Genomic DNA, 24,968 nt, shown 5'->3' with positions numbered 1-24,968 from the left:
TTCAGTTCGACACCCTGTCTGTAACGATAGTTCGCGCACAGAACATCTACGTTGCTGTTGTTATTGACTAGCAGTGTCGAGTGTACAAGCAACATGTTCAGGCTGAAGATTGCAATCGGTAGTTGTTTTACGAAAGAATTATTTTAGAAAGGAAGTGATATTACAACAAGGAAGCTTAATCATATGGATGTCGAGCTGCGACGAGATGAAATGTAGTTAAAAAGCGATAGAACTTGCGTCGTCTGTTTTGTCTGTCTGTGTCCCCTGCACTGGAGTTTTATCGCCTTTAGAAATCTAGTTAGCAGGGACTAGGACACGATCGTGAGTGTTTGTGTTGTGATACATCTTATGGAAGAGACACAGCCTGGCTATCAACCGTCTTGACGAGAGAAGATCAACGTCGAGGTTTTTCTTTATAGGTGAAGCAGTTGCGTCTCTGGAATAGTTAAATGTAATGAAGCACATTTTGAACTGACTCTAATCCTCGAATGAAAGTACTCTTGATGGGGATCCCATATGGCCGATGCGTATTCGAGTTTGGGCAGCACGAATGCACGGTATGAAAGCAGTTTTACGTGATGTGGTGCAAGCACAACATGCCTACGGAGATCTAGTTTGGTAACTCTACAAACAGCACACCATCATTGGTCACATATCGGTCCAAGATTAGCAGCCAATATAAGTAATGTTGAACCAGTAACAAAGGTCTGGTAATACGCCAATGAAACTGCCAATATTGGTCCAATGTTGCAAGCCCGTGGCGAGCCAATGAAGAATACGAATGCTCTGTTGTTATAGTAACTGCCACTCCGGTCTAGTTTTAATTGGTTTGAATGGCAGCACGACAACGGGAAGGCATCACGGTACAATGCATTATTTTTCTTTCGGCTTTTTTTCTTATATTTATCTTTGTAGATACTGAAACACTGCCAAGGGTGGCACGCGGTGGTGAGATAGTAGGATCTCGCTCGGTCTGGGATTCGAGTAGTCCTGCAGAAGTATCCATCACTGAGAACATATCGACCAAAAAAAGTAAGAAATAGTTGTTGCCAGAATACTTCGCAGGAACGCAAGTTAAATTTGAGCAATAGTATTCAGGTTTTTCTCTTCGCATAACGTGTTTTGGGAATCTTAAATTACAGGCAGTGGTTGAAAACTGGCTATATTGACAGTTTGTTTTGATTGTAGACCAATGTAACGCCAGCGAAGCGTCATCGTTAACTAAGCAATTCGAGAAAGTAATTTTATGGGCGACATCGCTTCAAACCTCAATAACAATGACATGCTGGTCATTTTCTAACATGACGCGCCTTATTCGTTCATTTCTGTGTATTTGCGGTTGAGCCAAATAACACCACTTATTGCTCTTCATTGGCTTGATTGGCCCTCCTTAGGCCCAATGAAGCCGGACAGTGCCAATATTGAACCAATATTGTGTGCTGCCCGGGTAGTTCCAATCCGCAAAAGTACCTGTAACAACTACTAAAGCACACATCCCAAGCTTGCACAAGCTGGCCATAACTATAACTTGCGTCCCCTCGAAACACGTGTCCTTGTCTGCTATGAGGCCCAAGGACATGTCCTGCAGTGTGTGCCAGCCGCTAATCCTGCATCTCGCTCATGATGGTGAACAGAAGAACGGCCCAGAAGAAGAAGAGTCTCTGTTCGAAATATGGGCGACGCTCCTTCTGGGACACTTCCCTTCATATTTGTTTACTGGATTTTCTTCCCTTCTGTTTGCTTACCTGCATGTAATCATTTAATCACACGTACACAAATCCAATTTGTGACTGGCATTTTTGAGTCAGTCGTAGTTCCTTTACACAAAGCTTGATTACGTCAAAGTAATATGTTCCCTAATCTGTAACTACACTGTAATCTGTAATCATAACTGGCAAAGAAATTTGGAACCCGTACCTTTATTCGGTCGTAATAAAAGTACGAGTGTCTAGCAGATGTGTTTCGCTCGACAATAGTTACTTTACACAACTCTGCAGCGAAGTGAGCGATAGTTCCAAAATAATTTGAATTAAGCCCTCTCCAATGTGCGAAAAACACTTTATTTAATGTACATTTGACATTTGGGTATATACCGTATTTTCACGCGTATTAGCCGCCCCGCAGATAAGCCGCAGGACTCGTTTTTAGATACATTTTGAAAATGTTTTTGCAGATAAGCCGCACTCGCAGATAAGGCGCGGGTAATACGACGCGACTTCTTTGTGCGCTAAACCAGTGATGCACAAACAAAATCAATAGAGACGCTCAACGCCCTTCGACGTAGCTGTCGTAGCTGTGCCTCCGCGTTGGAGCCATGCCTCATCTCTAATTGCCGTGCCTGTGTCCACGAATGCTGCTGCTCTGGTCAAATGAGAACTGACGCTTAGCTGACCGCGTTTTATCCCGATGTCAGGTGTATTGAACCCTTCCTGTGGGTCTGCCGACAAAGGAGACCGTCGGGAAGGCCATAAACCCTGTGGTCCACATTATGGTGTCTGCATAATGTATAACAAAGGAGGTCAGTTCTAGTGTTCTACTAAGATCGGATTGTGCCCTTGTTGCGTGTTTTTCGTGGATTGACGAGTTAGTGGTGTTCCAGGAGACATTAATCACTGTCACCCCTTTTGTTAAAGCTGCGTGGGGGAATGTATTCGGAAGGTCAGTCCACTCGAATGTGAACCCGCCCCTGTTCGGTATTGTTCGTGCACTGGCAGGGCGGTCCTGCTCCGAAAAACATGAGGCACTGTCGGCCCTTTCGTTTAATCCGGGGTATAGGGAAAATACCAGGGAAAAATAGCCATCAGATAAGCCGCACCCGCGGATAAGCCGCAGAGCGTCCGCGAAAAAAAAATCGCGCATAAGCCGCGGCTAATACGCGTGCAGATACGGTACATTTCACACCAAGGGCGGTAAACTTAGCACCCATATATCTCCAGTATTGAAGCCTATACCACCCTGCTAGATAGGTTAAACTTCACACATCTTTCGACTAGCATTGGTGACAAGCCATTACCACCCTAAAAGATATAAAACTGACGAACTTTTTTTCAAGAATGTGGTGCTCCATCGCTGTATTACAGTTATCTCCACTAAATGTCAGATGCACTATATAAACAGAATCATATGCATCCGTATTCTAATAGTGTGGTATAACGTAGCTAACCATATAACTAGCACATTAGGAATAAGGACATTTGCTTACACATTTTCGGATCACCTTATGAACCTACTACAGAACCGTACTTTGTAACAAAGGGAACAACAAGCAGAAAGAACGCGAAAGCCACGACAAACACAAAAGTGATTTTTTGTTTCATTTTTTACTCTGGCTAATATTTGTGCTTTATCGGATGAAGGCAAGGACTCAGTATACTGATATTAAAAGCCACTCGGTGCCACTTAGTGCTTAACCACAACCGTTGCCAACAATTGTCTGCATCATGAATGAAAGTCACTCATGCGAGCCATTTCTGGAGGAAGCTAACCAATTCGGGATCCTGTCTGCTTTGGAGGGCTTCTAACAGTTCCTTGCCTTCACCATCCTTAGCAGAAACATTTGTATAAGGAAGCAGGAAAGAAATATAATTCAGGAGTAGTGATCTCTTGGTCTCTTCTAGACTCGAGGATAGATCACTCTCTGCATCAGAGTCTTCAACGGAAGTCTCTTCTAGACTCGAGGATAGATCACTTTCTGCATCAGAGTCTTCACTGCAAGTCTCTTCTAGACTCCGGGATAGATCACTCTCTGTATCAGAGTCTTCGTCGTAAGAGTTTTCAACGTCGTGGAGTGTTTCAAGGAAACAGTAGTCTACTACCCTGACATTTGAGTGGAGAAGCATAAGTTTCAGACAAGGCGTACTTATCATACTGATACCGTCCTTATAAAATGACAACAGGGGAGGCGTCAATAAACTCGCAGCGTCATAATCACAACAATATGGCAATAATGTCACCAGCTCTTCTCTCATATAACGACTTGCACAGGTTCGCGTTGGTGAATAGCCTATCCAATTAGGACAGTCCATAAGAGAGTGTGGGATGAGGCATCTCAGAACATTCATTTTGCTTCTTCCAGCGGAAAAAGCGCAGCACGTGGAACCGAACATGTCGCGCATATTAGGGAATGAGTGGGGAAGAAGGAAGTTCACGATATCAACGGCACCACTTTTACAGGCGAAGTGAAGAGGTGTCCTTCCATCCTCGTCACGGGAACTCATTCTAGAGCGGAGTAATAATAACTTTACAACGTCCAGGTGTCCTTCAAAGGCGCACACATGCATGGGTGTCTCTCGATCCACATTGATCACTTCCACTGATGTATAAAGAGGAATGAGAAGCTTCACCACATTTGTGTGTCCGTTCGACGCGCTCAAGTGCAATGCAGTGTTCTCTTCTTCATCTGTAAAGCACACGGATGAATGGGAGAGGTGGATCTTAACAGCTTCCACATTTCCTTCCTCTGCTTCTATTAGCAACTTGATATTGCCATCGTCGTCGATCATTTCCGCGTTGACATCGTCAATGTGGAGATCATCGGTGTTATTCACGTGCGACCATCCCCGATGTAAGGTAACGATGTCCTCATTTTTTACTCCACGTTCTACATAATCCTGCTCACTGAGATTTAAATGCGGCAGTAACAGCTTCATGTAATTAATGATATTTTCTTCTTTTATCTTACGTAGCTTGTCCTTGGCCATATCATGTAGCAGTTTGCGGCTATCAGGATCACCAGCGATGACATCTAAATGGAGGAAGAGAAGTTTCAGACACGAAATTTCTTGTTGGAAATCCTCGTTCACCCGCACATCCACCGAGCTTCTGCTGATCCTCTGTGCATGCCTAGGGTCACTGTGTCGCAAATAAGGCCATAGAGTTTCCATCACTTTCGTTCCACCACGTTCCGCCCAGACGTACAACGGTGATGAGCCGAAAGTTTCAGGTGAGTTTACGAGCAAGTGTGGGATGAGACACCTGACAACGTTGGACTCCGAACTCGACAGATATTTCCAACTTGTCCTAGCAACGTCTAAGCACGTTTCTCCATTGCGGTTAAGCACGTGCGCACTTGTGTGAGGTACAAGAAACGTCACAGCTTTAAGGGAAAGAGAGGCAGAAGCCTCATGAAGCGTTGTGTTCAGCCTGATGTGATGTTCGTCATATGTCCGAGTGCGAAGGAGTAACAACTTCATGGCCTCCAAATCATCTCTCTTTGCACATCTATCCATAGGAGTTTGTTGCTTATAATCGAGAACATTCACTGAGGGATAAAGAGGAAGAAGTAGCGTCACAATCTCTGCATCTTCTGTCAAGTGCAAAGGAGTTTGAAATTTTCTATTTCTATTGTTAGCGGATAAATGTGCGAGGTAAATGTAAAACTTTGTTGTCTCCAGATTTCCTTCTTCCGCGCTAACGTGCAACATTGTGTTTCCATCGTTGTCAAGAATTCCCATATCGCAGTAAGGAAGGAGCATTTTATAAACAGCCTCGGTCTTTGCGTAAAACGGGAAAGTTCTATTCCTACTGTCTGTAATACTGTCAAGGTTTCCAATTACCGAAGACCCTGCAGAACATCTCGAGCTTCGTTCCTTGCGTGATTTTAATTGGTCCATGGTGTCTCTGTCTAGATCTACTGTACTCTCTCTCGGGGACACATAGCTCAGATACACGTCTAAAACACCTTGTAGGTCGTGTATCACAGCCGTGAATATTGCTCGTTCAAGAGAATGTCTCTTCTGCTCCAAGGTTTCACATGTGCGTAGATTTTCGGTAGAACGTTTCACTGCTTCCTCACTGCATCGAGCGCATAACACGTTGAGTCTGTCTCCCGCAGCCGAAGTCTGAGTCCGCAACCATTGCATCCATTCTCCAGCGTATTTTGCGTGCCATGGAGACCGCAGCTCTGCGTATCCAAACGGTGACAGTTGAAACAAATCCTTCGTGATTAGCTCATCATCCATCGGAAGCTTCTTCAATGTTGCTTGATCAGAATGCAGGGCTCCTAAGTGCACTGGCGTCCTTTCGAGCTCATCGACTTTCAGCATATCATCTCTTTGGATATCGAGCTGCTCAAAATATGAAGCGTTATTGTTCATCACAGCAGAGTGAAGGGGAAAGGACTCCGATGCCAGTGCGTCGAACAACATCATTACACCGCTGTATTCTTCTTCACGGTACAGATTGACAATGACATCCCTCAGGTCTAAATTTTCTGTTACTTTCGCTTTCTTCAGTAAGTAATCGGCTGCAAAGAATTCAGCGAATGTCTTATGAACGAACTCTGGAATTCCGTTGTTCAGACCATTCAGAAATCCTTCTTTGAGACAATTATTAGCTGCGTCCTTCATTAAACGTCCTTCGGGCTCTATATTCTCTAATTCGTCTTTGTTCAATAAGTATTTCAAGGTTTCCTGAGGGAATATACACTTCATAGCGAGGAGTTTATGGTTTTCGTAAAACTGAAGCGCTGCGGAGTCATTCTCCTCTTGTACGGCGTGTAGGCGGAGATTTTCTTTTCTTTTTTCAATTCTGAATACAAGGTGCTTGTACCACACAAACAACTTGTACACGTGTACAATATATAAGTTCTTATTCTTATCGGCTGATATGTTTGCACGTTTAAGTAACGAAGAGTAATCGTCAGACTCTGCAATTTCCCCATTCTTCATTTCAAAGATCATACGAAGCAGGAGAGGGGTTTCTAGGACTGTCTTGTTTGTCTCCTTCAAGTTCGTGTGCAGTCGCTGGAACAGCTCGGAGGCTCCATTATTTTCATTGGTTGAATGAGCTGTTCCCTCATATTTTCTAATGAACTCCACCTGATTTTCGTCTGAAAAAGGAAGGAGTTCATATGACACTGTGTGGAAAGCATCTTGTGCATGGGACTTAAATACAGTGCGAGTAAACATATATATCTTGCAAGCTTTCTTTTCAGATAGAAACGATGTAAGCTCCGAGACGCACTTGCGGCATTCCTCGTTCACTTCATCGAAGGCATCCAAGATGACGACAATCTCGAAAGGGCTTCCGTCGTTCAAACTTTTCTCGAACAAAGCGAACTCCAGACCATCTTTTTGTACTTGGCATAGATCCGCTAGATATCTGCACATATCCGCTTGACTCGGCGACGCTGTTTTAACAGATGCCATTCTCTGAGGAAGGTCGACGTACATCACCCACCGCTTCGTATCTCGATTTTTTACTTCTGTGCACAAGCGCTTTGCTAGAGTACTCTTTCCCATACCTGGTGCACCAGACACAATGACAACCTTCTCCTCTACGTTCGACAACACAACCTTCTCGTTCAGTTTCAACAACGCGTCCTCGGTGTAACTCTCACTTCCCGTCATTGGAAGGTGGCTGAGACGACCATTTGATTTGGTCCACAAGAGTCTCTTATGAGGTTCGTCGAACTTTAGCAGGTGCACTACTTTGTTTCGGAAATGACCATCTTCCAGGAGAGCTTCGTAGTCACATGGCTCGTGGACGAGTACGAATTTCTCGAAATTCTTTAAATCCTTCTTGGCCTTTGCCTCACAACCGGGAGGTAGAAGTGTTGCGACCTGATTGTGTGGACAGCCCAGAAGTGCGAAAGCCTCACTGTCGTCGCCTAGATTGCATTCTTTCAAGTTAATTTCCACGGCTCTTCTACACTCTCTTTTCACGTAATAGTTCTCAACACGTTCTTCTAGTTCATGAAGAGGAGGTCCCAGGTCAATGTTCCCCGACTCACATAGCTTTAGGAAAACTGCAGTGTCAACGCAACGTAAGAAGGTATCAATATTTGTGGCGTCCGAGAACTTAGAAACGTCTTGGCCCTGAAGTTTTACGCGGGAATTTTCGAAAATCCCTTCTTTGCAGCTATTCGTGACATGCGCAAAGGTTGCTTCGTCGATTCTGTGAACTTCGTGCCTCTCCATAAAGAATGTATCTGCTTGTACTCGTTCCATCAAGTAGTCTTTGTCGCTGTCTTCCACGAGCAAGATGACTTTTGATCCAGTGACACAGGATACTTCACTGAAAAGCTGAATCATCTTTTGGACGTTCTTGTTTTGTTGGACCGTTACAAGAACAAACGCATATTTGTAGTCTAGTAACACATCCTTCAGTGTGGAGTCTAGCTGTTTTGCATCGAAAAACATGTACGGAAGTCCCGTAGATTGCACAGCGTTGTGAACCATTATTTCGAGAAGCCTCAGTTCTGGGCCCGTAACTACGTGAAGCAACTCGTTTTCCCAGGCACTGTTCTTCGGTTGGTTCTCGAAATTGACGTTGAGTTTGCCAATGTTGAAAGCTTTGTTGAGTCTCTCGTTTACCTTTTCTATCATTGTCGCATCTATCGACGGGATTCCATTTTGAATGTATTTTTGCATGTCCGGTATGACAGTATCCTCGAAAAACTTTCGTAGTTCCGGTACCTCCTTTTCGAGAACCCTATTTCCATGATCGCTGCCATATTCAGTTAGTATGTGTGGGATGCGAACAATCGCTTCTTGTTCTTTATTTTTCATCAAAGCTTGTCGGATCAAGACATCCACATCGTTTTCTCTTCGTTTTTTTATGTCATCCAGAATGGCTCTGTATCGCCGTTCCATTTCTGTATCTTCGCGGAAATATGGCTTGCCATCATTTTTATACACCAGATGAAGTGCCAAATGACATGATTCGTGAATAAACGTGCCCCGGACTTTGGCTTCCGTTGCTCCGCCTCCGATAGAAATTCTTTGCTTTTCGTAATCAGTAAGTCCGAGAACGCGGCTGCCGCTGCACCCCGTGATCCCATGAACGTTTTCACTGTTGTAGTCGAATAGTATATCCAGATGCGGTGCTGTGGCAACAACTTTCAATATTTTCTCGTTTAATTGGTCGGTTGAAAGTTCCCTGAACATCTTCTCCAATCGCCCCTCGAGGTCATCACATCTGACGTGGCTCCTTGATTTGCTTTTCAAGTAATAGATGTAGGATTCTTTGCATTCTTTGGTGTAGTATCGTTGCCGTCGAATTTCAGCTCGATGGACGCCTGTCAGATATTGATAATACGATGCTTCTTTGTCGTTCTTGAGTCCACATCCACGCGAGACTAAGAGGCCATGTATACGGATGGCTTTCTTTTTAACAGCTCTGTAACGAGCTGATTTTTCTTTCACAGGATCCAGCCAAAGTTTCAAAGCAGGTGCAGCATCCAGGCACTTTAGAACACGAGCCTCGTCTTCCGCCGCAATGGCTTCGTGCATTTTCTTCCTGAGGTCTTCCCACTGTGGCGACCTTTCCAAGTCGAGATCAAATTCAGACGTCGAAGGCATGCCTTTGGAGATGAAGAGATAAATTCCTGTAATTTTAACGAGGTATTTAGGAACGTAAGCAACACTAATTGAAATGCAAACAATAACAACAACTAAATCATGACTATGAAATGCAAGAAACAGGTCAAGTGCGGTAATTTGTTTGGACCGCGACCCTCGTTTTTCCGTGTTTGCGCCTCGAAGCAACAGTGGCTACATGGACTCGTTTTTTGCTCTGGGATCATGTTGTATAATAAAAGCAGCAATGATGTGTCGTCGCCGCTGTGTTTTAGGTTGTTGTCTAGCGCCTTTTAGATTTCAGTGTTTATCGATACCTCTGCTTGTTTCCTGATTTCACTCTGGAGACCACGACGGTCATTTCACGGGATCAGGTTTGTTTCATCCGGCACATATCAGAAGACACTGGGATGGAAGTGTTCGGCTTCCTTATAGCCGTCGACCGTATCATATCCTTGCAAGTAAACTGAGGTAGACAAAAAGTAGACACAGAAGAAGTAGACAAATGCGAGTACACAAGACTAGATTCAAACAAGCAATGAAGCATTAGTACACTTGCAAGGAAAACACACGGAACCAGAATAAAGAGAAAAAATACACATGGACGTCTCGTGGATAGGGAATGCCATGTATGTAACGTGAATTTCTTAATGAAAAAATAGGAGCATTGGAGCTGCACGAGGAATCCAATATGGACGATCAAAGATTGAAAGGCATTGTGAAGCAACAATAATATTGTGATAAAAGATCAGTACAAATGATTAATGAATTCAGAACAATGCTAGGGCAGAATACGAGGGGTGTTCAAGTCAAACCGAGACTTTCTGTCTCCTGGGTGTACAAATGACTCGCGCTACTTCTTTTCGGTCATTTTCACACGCGACAGGCCTCCGCGTTCACCACGTGGTGGTCCAAAGTTTGTGCAAAACAAAAGACACGTGCTGGACAAGATGGCCGACAACGAGGTGAGCGCGCACATCGAACAGCGAATTGCCATGAAGTTTCTCGTGAATGAAGGCGTAAAGTCATCTGAAATTCACAGAAGACTTCAGGCTCAGTATGGCCACGATACACTTAGCCGCAACAAAGCGTTTGCGTGGTTCCAACGGTTCCGAGACGGCCGTACGTCAGTGCAGGACGACCCCGGCTGGGGCGGCCGGGGTCGTCCTGCCCTCCCTGCCCAGTCTCTCCCTGGTCTCCCTGCCCAGTGTCAGAGTTCCTGAGAACATCCAACTTGCGGAGCGCCTGATTCTCAAGGACCGGTGTATAACATGTCTCGATATCAGCAGTGCATATAGTGCGATCAATAGTGCATATAACTGCCAGGTTCTCAGGGGTGTGCATAAGCCGCTGAAGCAAAAGCGGCCGGGCCTCATCACCAAAGGAGTCCTCCTCCTACAGGACAATGCCCGCCCGCATACCGCACATCTCACGACACGCACCTTACTGTAACTTGGCTGGGAGTAGCTGCCACGTCGCCCTTACAGTCCAGGCCTCGCCCCCAGCGATTTCCATCTCTTCGGGCCACTGAAGGCGTTCCTTGGGGGCCCAGCTGCGACGACGAGGTCAAGAATGCGGTCCGACCATGGCTGCTACGCGCCCGTAAGGATTTCTATGCTGCTGGCATCCAAGCCCTCGTGAAACGCTGGGACAAGTGCATTAGTGCAGTTGGAGATTACGTGGAAAAATAAAACTAATTTCTCGCCTGTAAGTTCATTTTACTTTTGCTAAAAATGAAAAGTCCCGGTTTGACTTGAACGCCCCTCGTACAAGTGTAGCAACAAAAGTTTTCGAGTATGTCCGTTCCAGTTAGTAGTGTTTGTTCGTCTGCTTGTGTTGCCTCACACTTGGGTAGGGTCTGAGACATACAAGACAAACGGACAGAATAGGACGCAAACAGAAAAGGAATTGTCTTTGTCACAGGTACGCTAGGTGGGGGTAACGAAGTCATGGATAGACCGCGTGGGAGCGTGAGAGAGGGTTGGGTAACGTTTTCTGGAGTCTGGGCTAAATAAAAAAAAAAATACGTACCGCACCACAGGGCAAAGAAACACGACAAGATGGCGCATATGCAGTCAAGGAGGTGGAGAAGCTCCATTGTGTAAGAGTCTGAGCCTTGACACACAGACTGTGTCCTCGTGTATTGGTGTCGTCCCTCTGTGTGCTATCACATATACTCAGGCTCTTAGATAATGGGGAAGGAAACACGACAAAGTCCAGGGCAGCTCATGTAGCAGAGTTCGAGCAATGTATCTGGAAGCAGAGAAACAGAAAAATGTCTTACAAAACACCGTATAGACTGCACTTAAGTCTGGCGACGTAAGTGATTTTTTCTTTCCAAAGCAGGGAAATGACCTGAGGATTTGTTGGTGCCTTGCATGATGAATTAAAAAAGGGAAATTCAGTGCTCTTTTAAAAGGACGTTCGTGTTCAGAAACTCATCGGTGAAAGCGGATCCTCCGTGCTCGATATCGGTCGACAATCCACATGACCTTTTTTTTTTCTTTTTTTTGTACGAAAAGAGCTTCGATATTAAATAAAGAGATTTTAAAGCGCTTTAAAGACGTCATGCCTCGGAGCCTCCGCTGCTCCGGCGTCATCTTGCTTCTTACCCAGCTCATAGCATTAGCACTCATACCATGCTCAGTTGATACCATAGATGGGTAGAAATCCAGCGAACCGGTAGAGATGTAGGATGGGAGTTGCCTCAGGACAGAAGCCGCCGATATTTCATACAGACTGTTCTTCTTCTGGCACCGTCCACATCATTGGCATGGTATTTGTGGGTCAACTGCCCGTACGTTCCCTTACGTGCGTAGGTACGGACCCTCTGGGCTGTTAACCCACAAACCGCATAAACCTTTAAACACGTCACACCTAACCCTTTAAATACCATGCCAATGATGAGGACGGTGCCCAGAAGAACAGTCTCTGTTCGAAATATCGGCGGCTTCTGTCCTGAGGCAACTCCCTTCCTCAGTTGATGCCAGGACTACTAAAAGCCAGATAACACCAAGGCCGCTAATTTCGTGACAACTTATACCAGTCCTCATGCAGTCCTGGCATGAGTTGTCGCTTGGCATGAGTTGTCATGGTACATGTTATGCTAGTCTTGGTTTAGTATGTGATGTGGTGTGATGTGAATAAAGAATAAAATGGGGATGTGAGTTTCGACGAAGTCAAACTGGCTACCCCAGTACACTTAATACAGCAAGTTCAAACCGATGATGAGATGATGACAACACAAAAGGGTGATGTCCAGAGCACGACCTACTTAATAAGAGAGCGACCAGGTCACTTTCCCAAATCCCTATGGAGCGGCTGTCCGCGGAACCTCCTCGCAATTTCCTCCTCTCCCAGGTGAAACGCCCGCTTGGCGCGCTGCCCACATTCCCTAAAACAGGGGGACTCCGCATTGGGACATGTGACGAGATGGTGTTCGTATTGACTCGTGTACATCTTTTCGACGTCCATATTGATTTGTAGTGTACAACATCGACTCCTGTGCTCGTTTTGTCGGGGTATACTTTACATGGACGCCGTTTATTTTGTTTTCTCGTGCGATGACATATTGGTACACAGTACAAGGTACTTCATTTGATACCACGCCGTCCTTGAAAAGCAAGTTCCCCCATACCTGGGAGAACTTGGGAGGTACCCGGGTTCGAGTCCCGGAGCTGTATGTGCAGTGTGGATTTTTTCGTGGGTTTTCATCAGACACTTTTAGACATATCTCCGCACAATTCCCTTGAAGTTGCCCCAGGACGCGTTTTCCTCCAGGGCTTTAGTCGTGACGTTGCCCACATCTGTGAGGCAGATAACAGTGAAACCTTTCACCACCCCCACCCCCATATCGCTGTAAAAAACCAATCAACTCATTGGCGATCCAGCAGTGGAGACAATCATGCTCTGGCACGTGGAAGTGCGCGCAGGGACTGAAACCGGGGCGAAACCGAAGACGACTTGGAACCCAAATTTCTTCCATATCCACATCTGCAATCCACCATTCGCAACTAACCAAAGCCGCAACCTGAACCGAATTATGTGATTTCGGTCACCGGTTCATAAGAATATGCTCACGCGTGAACACGATCAGCTTGGGATGCGATATATATTTCTTTACAACTCTGATTAGTGGCGTTGAACGTGCTTCTGCGACATCCACGCAGCCAGCAGATACATCCTACAGAAAACCGAAAAAGTACCGGTTCAACTGCTTGGTTACCGGTAACCACAAGCATTAAAACGGCGAGCCTCCTACCTGTAACCGCTTTCAGAGTTCTGACACTGAACCGTAACCAAACCGATATCCGCTTCGGTTCCAGTCCTTCAGTGATAGACTAAGTCCCGGTTTCACCATCACCAATTAGCATTTGAACCGAGAACAACGGTGTCTTAACTTGAATTTAACGCTTAACTATGCTACACTAAAGGAAGTTACTGTCACTGGAATATTCATCAGATCACGCAACGCTGGATCTTAGTCCAAAGTTAACCACTGTTGGTAAAAAAGGGCCATAGGTTAAGAGCAGTTCCTGCTGCTCTTCCTGTGGCGATACGCTCCTGTATGCCGTTATTTATATTTAAGATTAATTTAAAGTTGGTGCCATCACGCACTGAACAAGTGCGTCTGTATGTACACACTCGGTATCTCCAAAGTGAATTGTTGTAGAAAATCTCTTCTACATGCTCAAAAAGAAAAGGAAGAAATGTTAGTAATATGTTAAGGGGCAAAGTAAAAGTGACCGCAGCTGAATTGCAAGGTTTTGGAGAAATATCTCAGATGGATGACAGCACACTTTTCGCTTTTCACGCGAGGAAGCATCTTGCCTTGCAAAAAGGCACTACGGAATAAACTATGCTCATGAGAACTGAGGTCTTCGTGGCGGTTTGGTGCGTAAAGATTACGATATGTTTGGCAAAAAAAAAAAAAAGAAGGCACAAATATCTGACGCGGATGCGAAGAAGTCCGTAGAAAGCTACCGCATAAGCACTACAACCCCCATTGAAGTAGGGAATGTCGGCAGCGCCACCAATGCTCCTGCGGCAAACATGTGAAACAAAAAAAGCCGGCGCTGGAAGGGGGGTCAAGTGAACTGGTCGTTCTCTTATTAAGTAGGTCGTGGTCCAGAGACGAACAGAGATGATAATGGAGTTCAACATGTATGTCAAAAGTTCAAGAGCTGCGCCCAAGTGAGAGTAAAGTGGCGGAATCGCCGGGGGCACACACAGGACACATCACACATTCACCGTGTCGTAGGATGTCCATAAGCCCGGTTGCATGCAAAAAGTCTTCAATTGTTTAGTATGATACGAGGTGTCTCGTATGAGGTATCCGGCCTGATCTGCTACGCCCCAAACCTCTGCGATGCATCTGCACTGTTGTGGCATTCTTTTTCTCAATGCCGCGACTCTATTGGTTCTTAGCCAGTGACGTTTGCTCGCTCGCCCAGACTTGGAATTCCGGCATACCATCAACGTACGGCCTCTGCTGTTCCCATATATTCCATCGAATAAGAGTCAAGCTGCGCCACTTTCTCGCGCGGGGTATTTTCGATACCACAGTCCATTACATAATACGTAACATAATACTACAGTATCGGCATCGACTGGAACCGAAGAGGCCATGCCTTTAAGTGGGCTCTGTGGTAGGAGGGTTGGAGGAAGTTCAGAAAGGGTGAGGCCGTCTGGTTGGCAACTCTGCGGTCATTCTGCAGGTGTTCGCCCAATTGTCACGCAGGGCTTTCGAGCAGGTACCCTAGTATGCTGTCGTAGACTTTTTTTTTTTTTTTTACGAGACTTCCCCGTTAACATACGTGAATTTTGTTAAATCGCTTCTCTAATGAACACGTACCCCGTTTCTTCCGTTCAACACGCATCAGTACCGTCACAACTTCTGTTGTAGACGGACCCGCTGCAATCCTGAAGGTGTACATTTCTGTTGCTCGCTTGTAGGAAGACCAGTCTTTTGCGACCCAACCGAGTGCGTGAGTGGAAATATATTTGAAGTCACTCTGCACTGCGAGTAGTCCACATCCCCTGAACAGGTCAAAACAATTCGTAGGCGGTAATGGCGTATCCTACACTACTTTTGTACACTGGCCTTACAATGTTCTGGGGAAGAAAACGTTTAAAGGGCACAAAGTTAAACAGCTCCTTCGACTCCTCTCCTAGCACCCTCCTCCTTCACTTTCCTCCTCGCGCTCTCCGCACTATCGCCGTACGTTCCTCTCTGCTTTCCTCCTCCCATACTTTCATCCTTTGCTTCCCTCCTCGTTCGCTCTGTTCGTTAAGGGTGGCTTAAGGCGGTGTCACACTGGGCCGACAATCTACAGAAACTGTCGACTGACATCCAAAGGCGTCGTGTCCTCGAACCAGTCACACTGCACATACAAAAGACGGTCGACACAGACATCCGTATGTCGGCCGTCGCCGAATGCCGCTACCGACGGACCCTCCTGACAAACAAGCTTGGCACACTGAATGACAGCGACAACCGACAAGTCCCTTCTTTCAACATGGCGTCCCGAATAAGCCTTTTGGGAAAAGTACGGCGAATTCTCGTTGTTTACACTTGGTAGTCATTATCACGAACATACGAGACCAACACAGACGCAGGTGTATCTCATTCCTTGACGCTATGTCTCCCCTGCTTCAGTTCGCCTTGGAAGGCTTTGCAATGCGCTTTCCGTGGCGTATTCGGCCCTTGGCGATTGCGTCAGGTGAAGTGGGATTGTGTGCGCTGACATGTGTGTTGTTTACGTTCATGGACCCCTATTCCGTTTTGGGATTCGTAAACGGTGCTCCGAGTGGTGACCTCATAATTCTTCTATGTACGCTTCGATACCCCACCCGACGGGGGACTCCTAGGTTAAACTTCTGGACAATCGGACTCCACAACCGCAAGTTCAATTTCTCCCGTCTTACTGTTCTCCTTCAACCAGCCAGCTTGTCCTCCAAGCTGAGTTTGTTACAATACTTCATGTTCCAGCATAACTAGTAGAGTGTTTGTAATAAATTATGCTACCGATACGAGTGTGTGACTGGATTACTCAGTGATCGGGTGACCTGCATGTCCCGTACTTAGGCTAACGGAAGCTTTTAAAATAGTTGCTGTTGTTAAGTAAATGCAAATACTTCTACCATTTAATACCATTCGTGAATAGGCCAAGCCACAATCTATGCCTGAAAAAAAAGGAAAAAAAAAACCTTTTCGTGCAGTATGTGTCTGTTGTCGGCGGTATACTTCGAGCAACGATCAAACCATTGACATCGTCAGACATTGTCTGTCTTCCGATTTTGTCATCCAAATGTATCATACAGAAGCGACATTTTGTTGAATTGAGTCTGTCGCTGTCGGTCGGCGCAGTGTCACAGCTGTGCTTTGCAATACAAAGTATGGTGACAACGTCTGTCTTCCGTCGGCGCCATGTCAGTGTCAGTGTCATGTCGGTCCAGTGTGACAGCGCCTTTAGAGTGAGACGGAGTGGAGCGTAACGACACGAATCATCAGCCACCGCCGGTGAGTTCATAGTTCGACGGCATTCGGTGAAACGCGATGCGTCAGAGCCGTCGGGGGAGCAGAGCAATGCTTTACGTCTGGCGCCGGCCACCGAGCTGTGCACGGCGTGGGCTCTGGTGGGCTCGCGTTTCTCATGCAGACAGGAAACACAAGGAGCGGCTCTCCGCGCCAGGCTAGCGTAGCCACCCTCTAGCGGTCGCTCGAGTCAACATCGCCCATTGCTTCCTGTCCACCACGTGATCCCCTCTAAAATTTCGGTTTTGCGATGCTTTGTTTCCCGCGCTGCTCTCCGTATGATTTTGCTTTTTGAAAGTAATTTATTGTGAAAACGTGAGCACCATCGTAGAAACGACCTATGGTAATGTGTTACGGCTACGTGTTGTTCGTAAGTACACGGTCAGTTGTTTTACTTTTAGTCGGCCTTGTGCGTTGGAGTCATCTTGAATTGTTCATTTGGGACCTCAAGCTGTGCCGCAGATTCATTTCATATCTTCTGTTGTTGTACAAATCTGATTAATGGAACGGCATTCTTTTCCACCTAATCAAGGGACGTACATTCGTTGGAAGTAACCGTTGCAACACGTGATGTTTCCAGTCCCACGGAATCCTTTTGCGTTCTGCACACTGTGACTGGTCTTCTAATAGAACAGTAAACATTCGAACACACAGAAATAAAGCGCAGGCACGCGTTCAATACTGCCATATAAGCTGTGACACAACTACAGCTCGCGTCGTCTGCTCTGCTGGCGCCATGCTGTCTCGAGGGTCACGTGGTAGACAGGAGTATCCCAGAATACAATGCGAAGCCTGCTACGCTCGTCCCGATGGAAAACTGTCGGAAGGGCCGCTCCTTGTGTTTCATTCCTCCATGGCATTTTCCATTATGGCGTCGCCCATTCTAATTGTCCTGGACTCTCTGCTAATTTGTTTTGCCCACACCGGCCTTGTGACGTCACCCGCGGAAACTGGTCTATAGAATACACTACCAATGATCTATAGACGCGCGACTTTCTTCTTCAACTGAATGTGCACATTGGGGGTCCCAACCCTATTACAGCAGTACAAGCAAACACAATGGGAAAACGGATTGTTTTCCGTCGGATTCCAGCACGCGTGTAGAGTTGCCTGGTATGACCGCTTTCCCTTTACGAAGTGAGAAAACCTTTGATGGCTTTTTCGTTAGATTATGACCCCGGTAGGATTAAGATGAGGAAGAGTGGCGTAGCGATAGGTTCCTGTAGGCACGGAGTTATGGCTGCGACGGGCGAAGACTACGTCTGACTCTAAACCAGCTTCTAAAACGCCGGTGCTTCTCAACGCTGGTGCGGGCGCCTAAGAGGTGCGTTCCAAAATGACACACATTTAGCCACCACGAGTATGTGACATCATGGCATTCTTCCTGACCCACATGAAAATGAAGGGAACCGAATTTGACTCGCACATTAAGATATGGGGAAAACAGTCACGTAAATGTGCAGAGACTAAATGCCTACGGGAATACTGTACGAGTGCTTTTTTTTATTTTCCGCGTTTTTCGCGCATTTCTCCACAATCGCGAATTTAAGTTCCCGCGGATAACTTTGACCATATTAGGGCAAAAATCGTGCGGCGTTCTATGCTGTACCGTGACTACCTTGACCCTTTCTACTCCATGCAGCATAGAAAGTTGAAGCAAGCCGCAGAAGAATGGCTTCTCCCACCATGCGAGATGTAAAGAAATGAAAATTGATCACGCTTTTGTTACCCCTACAAACATTGCACTGTACACGTATATTCCACCATCAGCTTCGTGCAAAGCGTCCGCCGCGCCACGGAAAATCCTGGCGGCAGCCATATAGTTGTGTGAGTCCGCTCGGGTTTCGATTGCTATTGGTACGCTTTCAGTGGTCACCTTGCATCGCTGACGCCGCACCTGAATTGATAACTGCGAAAGGTAATGCCGTAGCGCACAATCTGGTGCGTCCTTGGGTGTACAAAAACGTATGATAATGCCGGGTATGTGGGACAAAAGGTCCCTGGTTGTATGGGCAGAAAAATGGGTCCCCCAGGCTCCTGCGCACCCAAAAATACAAGGGTGTGATTGCGGATAACTGATAAAACACGTCACAGCTGACCGAGTTTTAGCATTCGCTCTCCCCATTTGTTGAAAAAGGAGGCATAGACCTGTTTTCATATGTTAATAGATTATAATATCTGCACGGGAATGTAATCGCTTTTATTTTCGCCATTGAATGACGTGCGGCTTTTATTCTTCATAAACATCGATGTTAATTAAGAAACCTGTGTCCCCCAATTTTAACAAATCAGGAGGGCGAATGATAGCATTTGGTCGGCTAGGATCAGTTTCATGGAGTTTCCAGAGTGACTGCTCTATTTTTGTGTACACGGAACCCCCTTGGATCATTATTTCCGCCCACACAACCAGGGACCATTTTTTTCGGGACCCGAGAACGCCCCACGGGGTACAAGGTTCTAGAGTTTCCCGCCAAATCCACACGAAGTGAACATGAGAAGAAGATTAATGTCGGCCGTCAAAAGTTCGTGTCACAAAATAAGCTACTCCGTGGATTCTATCTGTCTTCTTTTATGCCAATGATCCTCATTGCTTGCCGTGATCAGACCGTATATCGTTCGTGTTGCGTTGAGTGATGTGATGTATGTTCTTCATTCAGAACCGAATTTCCAATTAGCTTGGACCTTTTCGCTTTTTCTGACTCAGCTAAAGAAATTCTGCATCCTTGTGCTGTATGTGCAACCTTTGCAAGGTTGCTGTAAAAAGCATAAAAGAAAACACAAGCAAGTGCGGTGCTCACAAAGAAAAGCTCAAAGAATTGTAATGACGCTGACATGCCTGCTTCTGCATGCCTTATAGTCTTATGACCACTGAGGACCGAAACTAGTCGTTCGGAGTTTGAAGCGATTGATATCCACAAAGTTACACAACCGATTCACACAATTTCGATGTTCATGACGCCCCCCACATACACTTTTGATTGTTTTTCATATCGGACGACTCACACAAAAAGTTGGCTTTCCCACCGCTACGTGGCTGCGCAAAGCGCCACCTTTAGTCTGTGCACGAGGCGTGTACCACGAAGCCGCAACATGCCTTTCCCCGCCTTCTCAAAGCCAACTTGTATGATAGTACGACATCTCAACCAAACTGTTCAGTGCCCAGAGTGATAATCATGGAGGAAAGAAACTAAGGAGATGCCCTAAGCGCCTCTCCCAATGCAAGCGGGCGTGCTATGACACATGCATGGCATTGTGGTTAGCTGCCCATACACGTGACCCATAAACGTCACTGCAATACGTCATAAAACATGGCTTCCTCCATGCCCGCGGCGTATCTTACCTGAATACAGAGATGAGCCGCGGCAGAATAACTTGATTACGCTTTCATGACATATTCGGAGTTAGAATTTATCATACCCGTTGAAACACAAAATAGACAAGCTCTGTGTGGAAGCAATGGATCGCACGTCATCGTGACATTGCTTGGGTTCTCTTCTGTTTTTCCGAACTTTTGCCGTGATTTATCACGCAACAAATGTTGAAACATCCCAAGCCTTCAAAGTATTGTGCAAATGGACTCCTTGAAGATAAGAGGATTGCCGAAGGTGAGGTTTGCTAAACTTCCAAGCCTCCGTGCAGACCGCCGTAACACCGAAACATGTGGGGATCACGTGACTGGGCAACTAGATGGGCGTGGTATTGCCAGGAGCAACCGCTAGAGGAGTCCTACGGCCCCCTCCGTACTTATAGCCCTCTCTTTAGTTCCTTACTTCCACGGTGATAGTGAATGAGAACTGGCTGACCTGCAGTACTATGGCCTCCTGCAGGGTCCCCAAAAAGGCCATTGTACAGGGCATTTTCTCCCATGTGAGGACAATAAAGGGATTTACCCAGAACGCCGCCATCCCCGTGAACAACAGATGTCTTAGTAAAGGTCCAGACACGAGCTGTGTATTTTCTCATCGGTACGACACCCTAGCGGCAAGAAGGGAAGCTGGCCAAGTCGGGCCTGTTCACTGCCTCAGAGGGGGTGGACGACTCCGCTCTTAGCGACACACAGCGGTAGTTTCGTTATGGTGCCCGCAAAGTGTGTTGGATTTAACTGTTGTGGTCGCCAATAGCATGTCATTGTTAAGACCGGGAGCTCGCCTCTATCACCGTCATAACAAGGATGAATCGTGGTGGCAACACTTTACGGTGTATTGCTTTTATTGGAAAGATGTGATATGTAGACAAGAGAAAGAAAGATATATTGTAAACAGTTCCTTTATTATCCAACTCAGAAAGCAGCACAATAAACTGAAAGCCGAGTGCAATAGGGGGTGGCAGATATGTGTCTTATCAGTGTTCTTTAGTTTCACGAATCTGTTCAAGGCCTTCCACCTACCACTCCACTTTCAGTAAACTGTGCTATTTGGGTCAGTGGTGACCAGCTGATAAACAATTGACGCTGACATTGATGATTGATTGATTGCAATCCAACTCACTTCGCGGGCACATACAAGAGTATTCATACCAAAACTACCGCAGTGTGTCGCTAAGAGAGCAGTCGTCCACCTCTGTGAGGCAGTGAACTGGCCTCATTTCGCCTGTTCCCGCTTTCCACTAGGGTGTAGTGCAGAGGTGAAAGTACACAGCTCGCGTGTTCCGTAAACTTTTATCGTGACCTGTACGGGCCGAAATATGCCCGAGTATTGAACGCGGCACGATATGCAAGAGCAAAACACTCCGGAAAACCTGTGCCGCAAATTTAAGTTCTCGCGAATCACTCCTCAAAGCAGCTTTGTTCGCAAACGCAAAAATATCTTCCAGGCGAAAAAAATTACAAAAAAGTAAAGTAAAAAAAGTACAATAATAGTATAGGTACAAGTTCCCCGGCCTCATATTTTGGTGGAGCGCGTTTTGTCGTCACGCGCCTAACCTATTGGTGTGTACGAGTTCTACAGTGGTGTACTAGAGTGCCACAGTATTTTTATGAAAGTTCCACGTTATATTCCTCATTTTATGATCGACGTATCATATACGATATTTTGTGACCTAGTTAAAAACGGAACACAAACAAGGTCCCATGACTTGAAGATAAAGTTTCGTGTGAAGTGGAGCCAGGACACGAGAGCTCTATCGACAGGAGCGAACTATTGCGGGTGGTTAAAAAAAATGCTAAAATAGTGTCAACCTTGTGCGAACTTGGTGGATCAATGTTGTCAGACGTGTGGCAGATCGCGCAAACTATGACGGTGCACTTCTCAAAACATAGAAATCAACTTCATGATACTTCACACGTAGAAGCAACACTGAGAGAACACAGTGTGGATACATGGATTTCAATGTCATAAGTACAGTAGAGTTCCCAATACTACAGGCTGAGGAAACCTGAGCGATGGGCGACAAAGAAAAACAAACACGACATGGCTGTGTCGCCCATCGCGGAGGCTTGCTCAAGCTGAGGTTACTCCAACAGCTAGTCTGCATCTGCGTCATAATATGTATAGGTCCTGAAGACACGTGACTTATTCCGTTGTTTGGTCTGGCAACCCAGGAGTGTCCGAAGGGGGATTCAGGAGGAATGAAATCGATACTTTGCAGATGCGGACGTATAAAGAAGGAATAAGGAACGATTGACTGATTGATCGAATGGTGAAGGCAAAAATGTAGATGCTAGTCCCAAAGCAGTCGAGACTTGCTACTCCAGGACGCATTATTCGGGACTGGTTTATCAGTAAAATAAATTTGTCTTTTCAACTTTATTTTCTGCGAGTTTATTGACACGTCGTAGATACAGACCATCGACTTTGGAAAGTTTACTTTCAAAGTTAGATTTATGAGATCCATTTTTAAATTCAGTCTATCTTTACATTGATTACTTCAGCGTCGTCCCATTGTTCCGATTATAGGTTCTGTATCAAGGTCGACTACTGTATCGCTTTACGAAGGAACCTGTGACGTCAGCAGACATTGATTTTGTTCTCTATCTTGGCAGGGAGGCGTAAGACTCCCATTTTGAACAGATCAGAAGACGAAATAACATTCTGAATGACAGAACTTACCTTATTCGATGTTATAGAAGTGTACAAGCATCGCAGTTCCCTTGGGTGCCCTTGGTTGGATGAGAGAGTGTCGTCGAATGACTCAACGAATACCTTCTACGCCAAAGTAAAAAATAAAGAAATAAATGTCGAGGGAATGCGAGCGTGACCAAGGTCACAGGGACCAACTATGCTATGTGGCTACCTGCAACATCGCCACCACGGAGCTTTTAGTAGTATTAGAGTCTCACATACCTTTGTTGGACATCACGTGATGTTTGTCCAAGTACCCCGCGGATCACGTGTCAGTCTTTGGACCCTGCACTGATGGTTTCCTGGTTCGTCGTCATGGGTTTTCCAAGGTCAGACCAATGTCCCTCCTGTAACGTGCCACGTGACTTACAAACCGCCCTGATGATCTGCCATCGTTAGAGATGACACGTGACGTCACAAGCGTGGAAGAAAGCGTGTTGTCTCAAATTTCATATCAGGCCATCTCCATGCTTTGTAGTTACATACTTCCCTTGGCGTTCCAAGATGTATGTGGTAGAAAGCATGCTACGAAACGATGATTGGTGGACGGTCGAGGTTCCCTTTAAGATAAGGGATAATACCAAAACTAGCATAGTGGTTAGGATGATCGCTTCGCCACGCCGAGACTGGGAGGTGACACGGGTTCGAATCCTGTCACCGGCTGTGCTGTCTGAGGTCCTCCCTGGGTTTTTCGAAGACTCAGATCAATGTCCCCCACAGTTCCCCCTGAAGTCGGCCCAGGACGAACATTACCTCTCCTGTCCCCAACTCCTTCCTACTGTCCTCTCTCCATTTCTTCACGTCTGTACGCCGCTAATAGTCACAGTGTCTTCGCGGCGCTCACACGAAATTCAAATAAAGATATATAAAAGATAACAACTGCGCTAAGTATTCTGGCAACAAAAGACTTTCATAAGGTCATGCTCATCAACTGTAAAAGATCTCATAAACTGTCCCTAATCTTTTAAATGCCCCCCTCCCATGTCTGTAATATTCTTGAGCTTTAATTCCTCCTTAATAGCCATCTTGTTGGTAGACGCATCCTTCACGTGGACATTACGTTTTCACGAATGACCGTTAGAATTTTAATATCACACACTTGACAAACTGCACAAATATAAAAATGTGTATTATAATATGCTAGAAGAGAAAATGATTATATATTAGGATATCTTATCCCCTATGTGAGCAACACATCCACACAGTCGCTCCACGGTGACTAAGAAAGAGATAAGGTTCTAGAGGGTACTTCACGTGATGCCTTCATGGGTTCTTATCAGTTGTTTTTCTGCCTGCGGACCACCCAAGGTGACCTTTCCTAGCGAGGACATCATTAAACTTACACTTTATTTAACGAACAATGAGAAAAAGCCGACAGCAATTGTTCAGAAAGACACCACCAGACACGAGAAGGGATGGCAAGTGAGATTGTTCCCCACTGCGGATGCTACATATCGCGTGAGACGATAAGAGGGCAATGATGGGCGAACTACGCAGATATTTAGGGATACTAGCATCAATGACGAACATTCGAATTAACCGTAACACACACCCCGAAAAAAGAAAAAGAAAAGGCAGACGGCACAAATAGGTGGGAATTCTGAGCGACCATCGGTGAGAGTGACGCTTTATATTAATCCAAGGAGAAACAAGGGCACGCTTCGGTGATCTCTAGGGAACTTAAGTAACATTTTCCGGACGCAGCGTAGGTTATTTACTATGACGACTCAGTTTAATACATAATGATCCGCATGGGAGTTAGTGGGTCAGCAAAGCTAGACACAAGAAAATCCCGCTTCTAGAAATACGCTATACAGTTCATAAAAAACAATTTACAAACACAGTGAGAACAGTAAAAAATAATCGCAACAACACATTCAAACGCTACAACGCAGCATAAATAATAGTGAAAAATATTCGCATTGGGGATCTCACCTTACACTGGACTTCCAGTGATGTTCAGTTGAAGAGATGGAGATCCATCGATCACCTGGCGGAGTCTGAAGCGACGCATATGGGAAACCAGCTTATGTGGAAGGCAGATAAGGCGTTATCTTTCACCGCGCCTTTGTT

The 24,968-nt window shown here is 45.8% G+C and overlaps 1 protein-coding gene across 4 annotated transcripts; it reads right to left on the bottom strand.

Annotated features, from left to right (window-relative positions):
- Positions 1-3,301: 3,301 nt before the first annotated feature.
- Positions 3,302-24,935, bottom strand: LOC135374611 (uncharacterized). Of its 4 annotated transcripts, none has more exons than XM_064607560.1 (5): positions 24,831-24,935; positions 23,118-23,242; positions 22,884-22,979; positions 11,331-11,552; positions 3,302-9,328 (listed from the first exon to the last, which is right to left on the bottom strand). In XM_064607560.1, the coding sequence occupies exons 4-5, from the start codon at positions 11,395-11,397 to the stop codon at positions 3,456-3,458; spliced, it is 5,940 nt and encodes a 1,979-aa protein (XP_064463630.1). In that variant the 5' UTR covers positions 11,398-11,552; positions 22,884-22,979; positions 23,118-23,242; positions 24,831-24,935; the 3' UTR covers positions 3,302-3,455. The 4 variants fall into 4 exon arrangements, 3 of the variants coding, with proteins under 3 accessions (XP_064463630.1, XP_064463631.1, XP_064463632.1); XM_064607561.1 differs by having other exon boundaries at positions 22,884-22,976; XR_010417027.1 differs by lacking the exon at positions 3,302-9,328 and adding an exon at positions 9,335-10,944.
- Between the last annotated feature and the right edge of the window lie 33 nt (positions 24,936-24,968).

This window comes from Ornithodoros turicata, unplaced genomic scaffold (assembly GCF_037126465.1).
Source record: "Ornithodoros turicata isolate Travis unplaced genomic scaffold, ASM3712646v1 Chromosome86, whole genome shotgun sequence".
Taxonomy (NCBI): domain Eukaryota; kingdom Metazoa; phylum Arthropoda; class Arachnida; order Ixodida; family Argasidae; genus Ornithodoros; species Ornithodoros turicata.
Note: the sequence above shows the minus strand (reverse complement) of the source record. Positions and strands in the feature narration are given on the sequence as shown.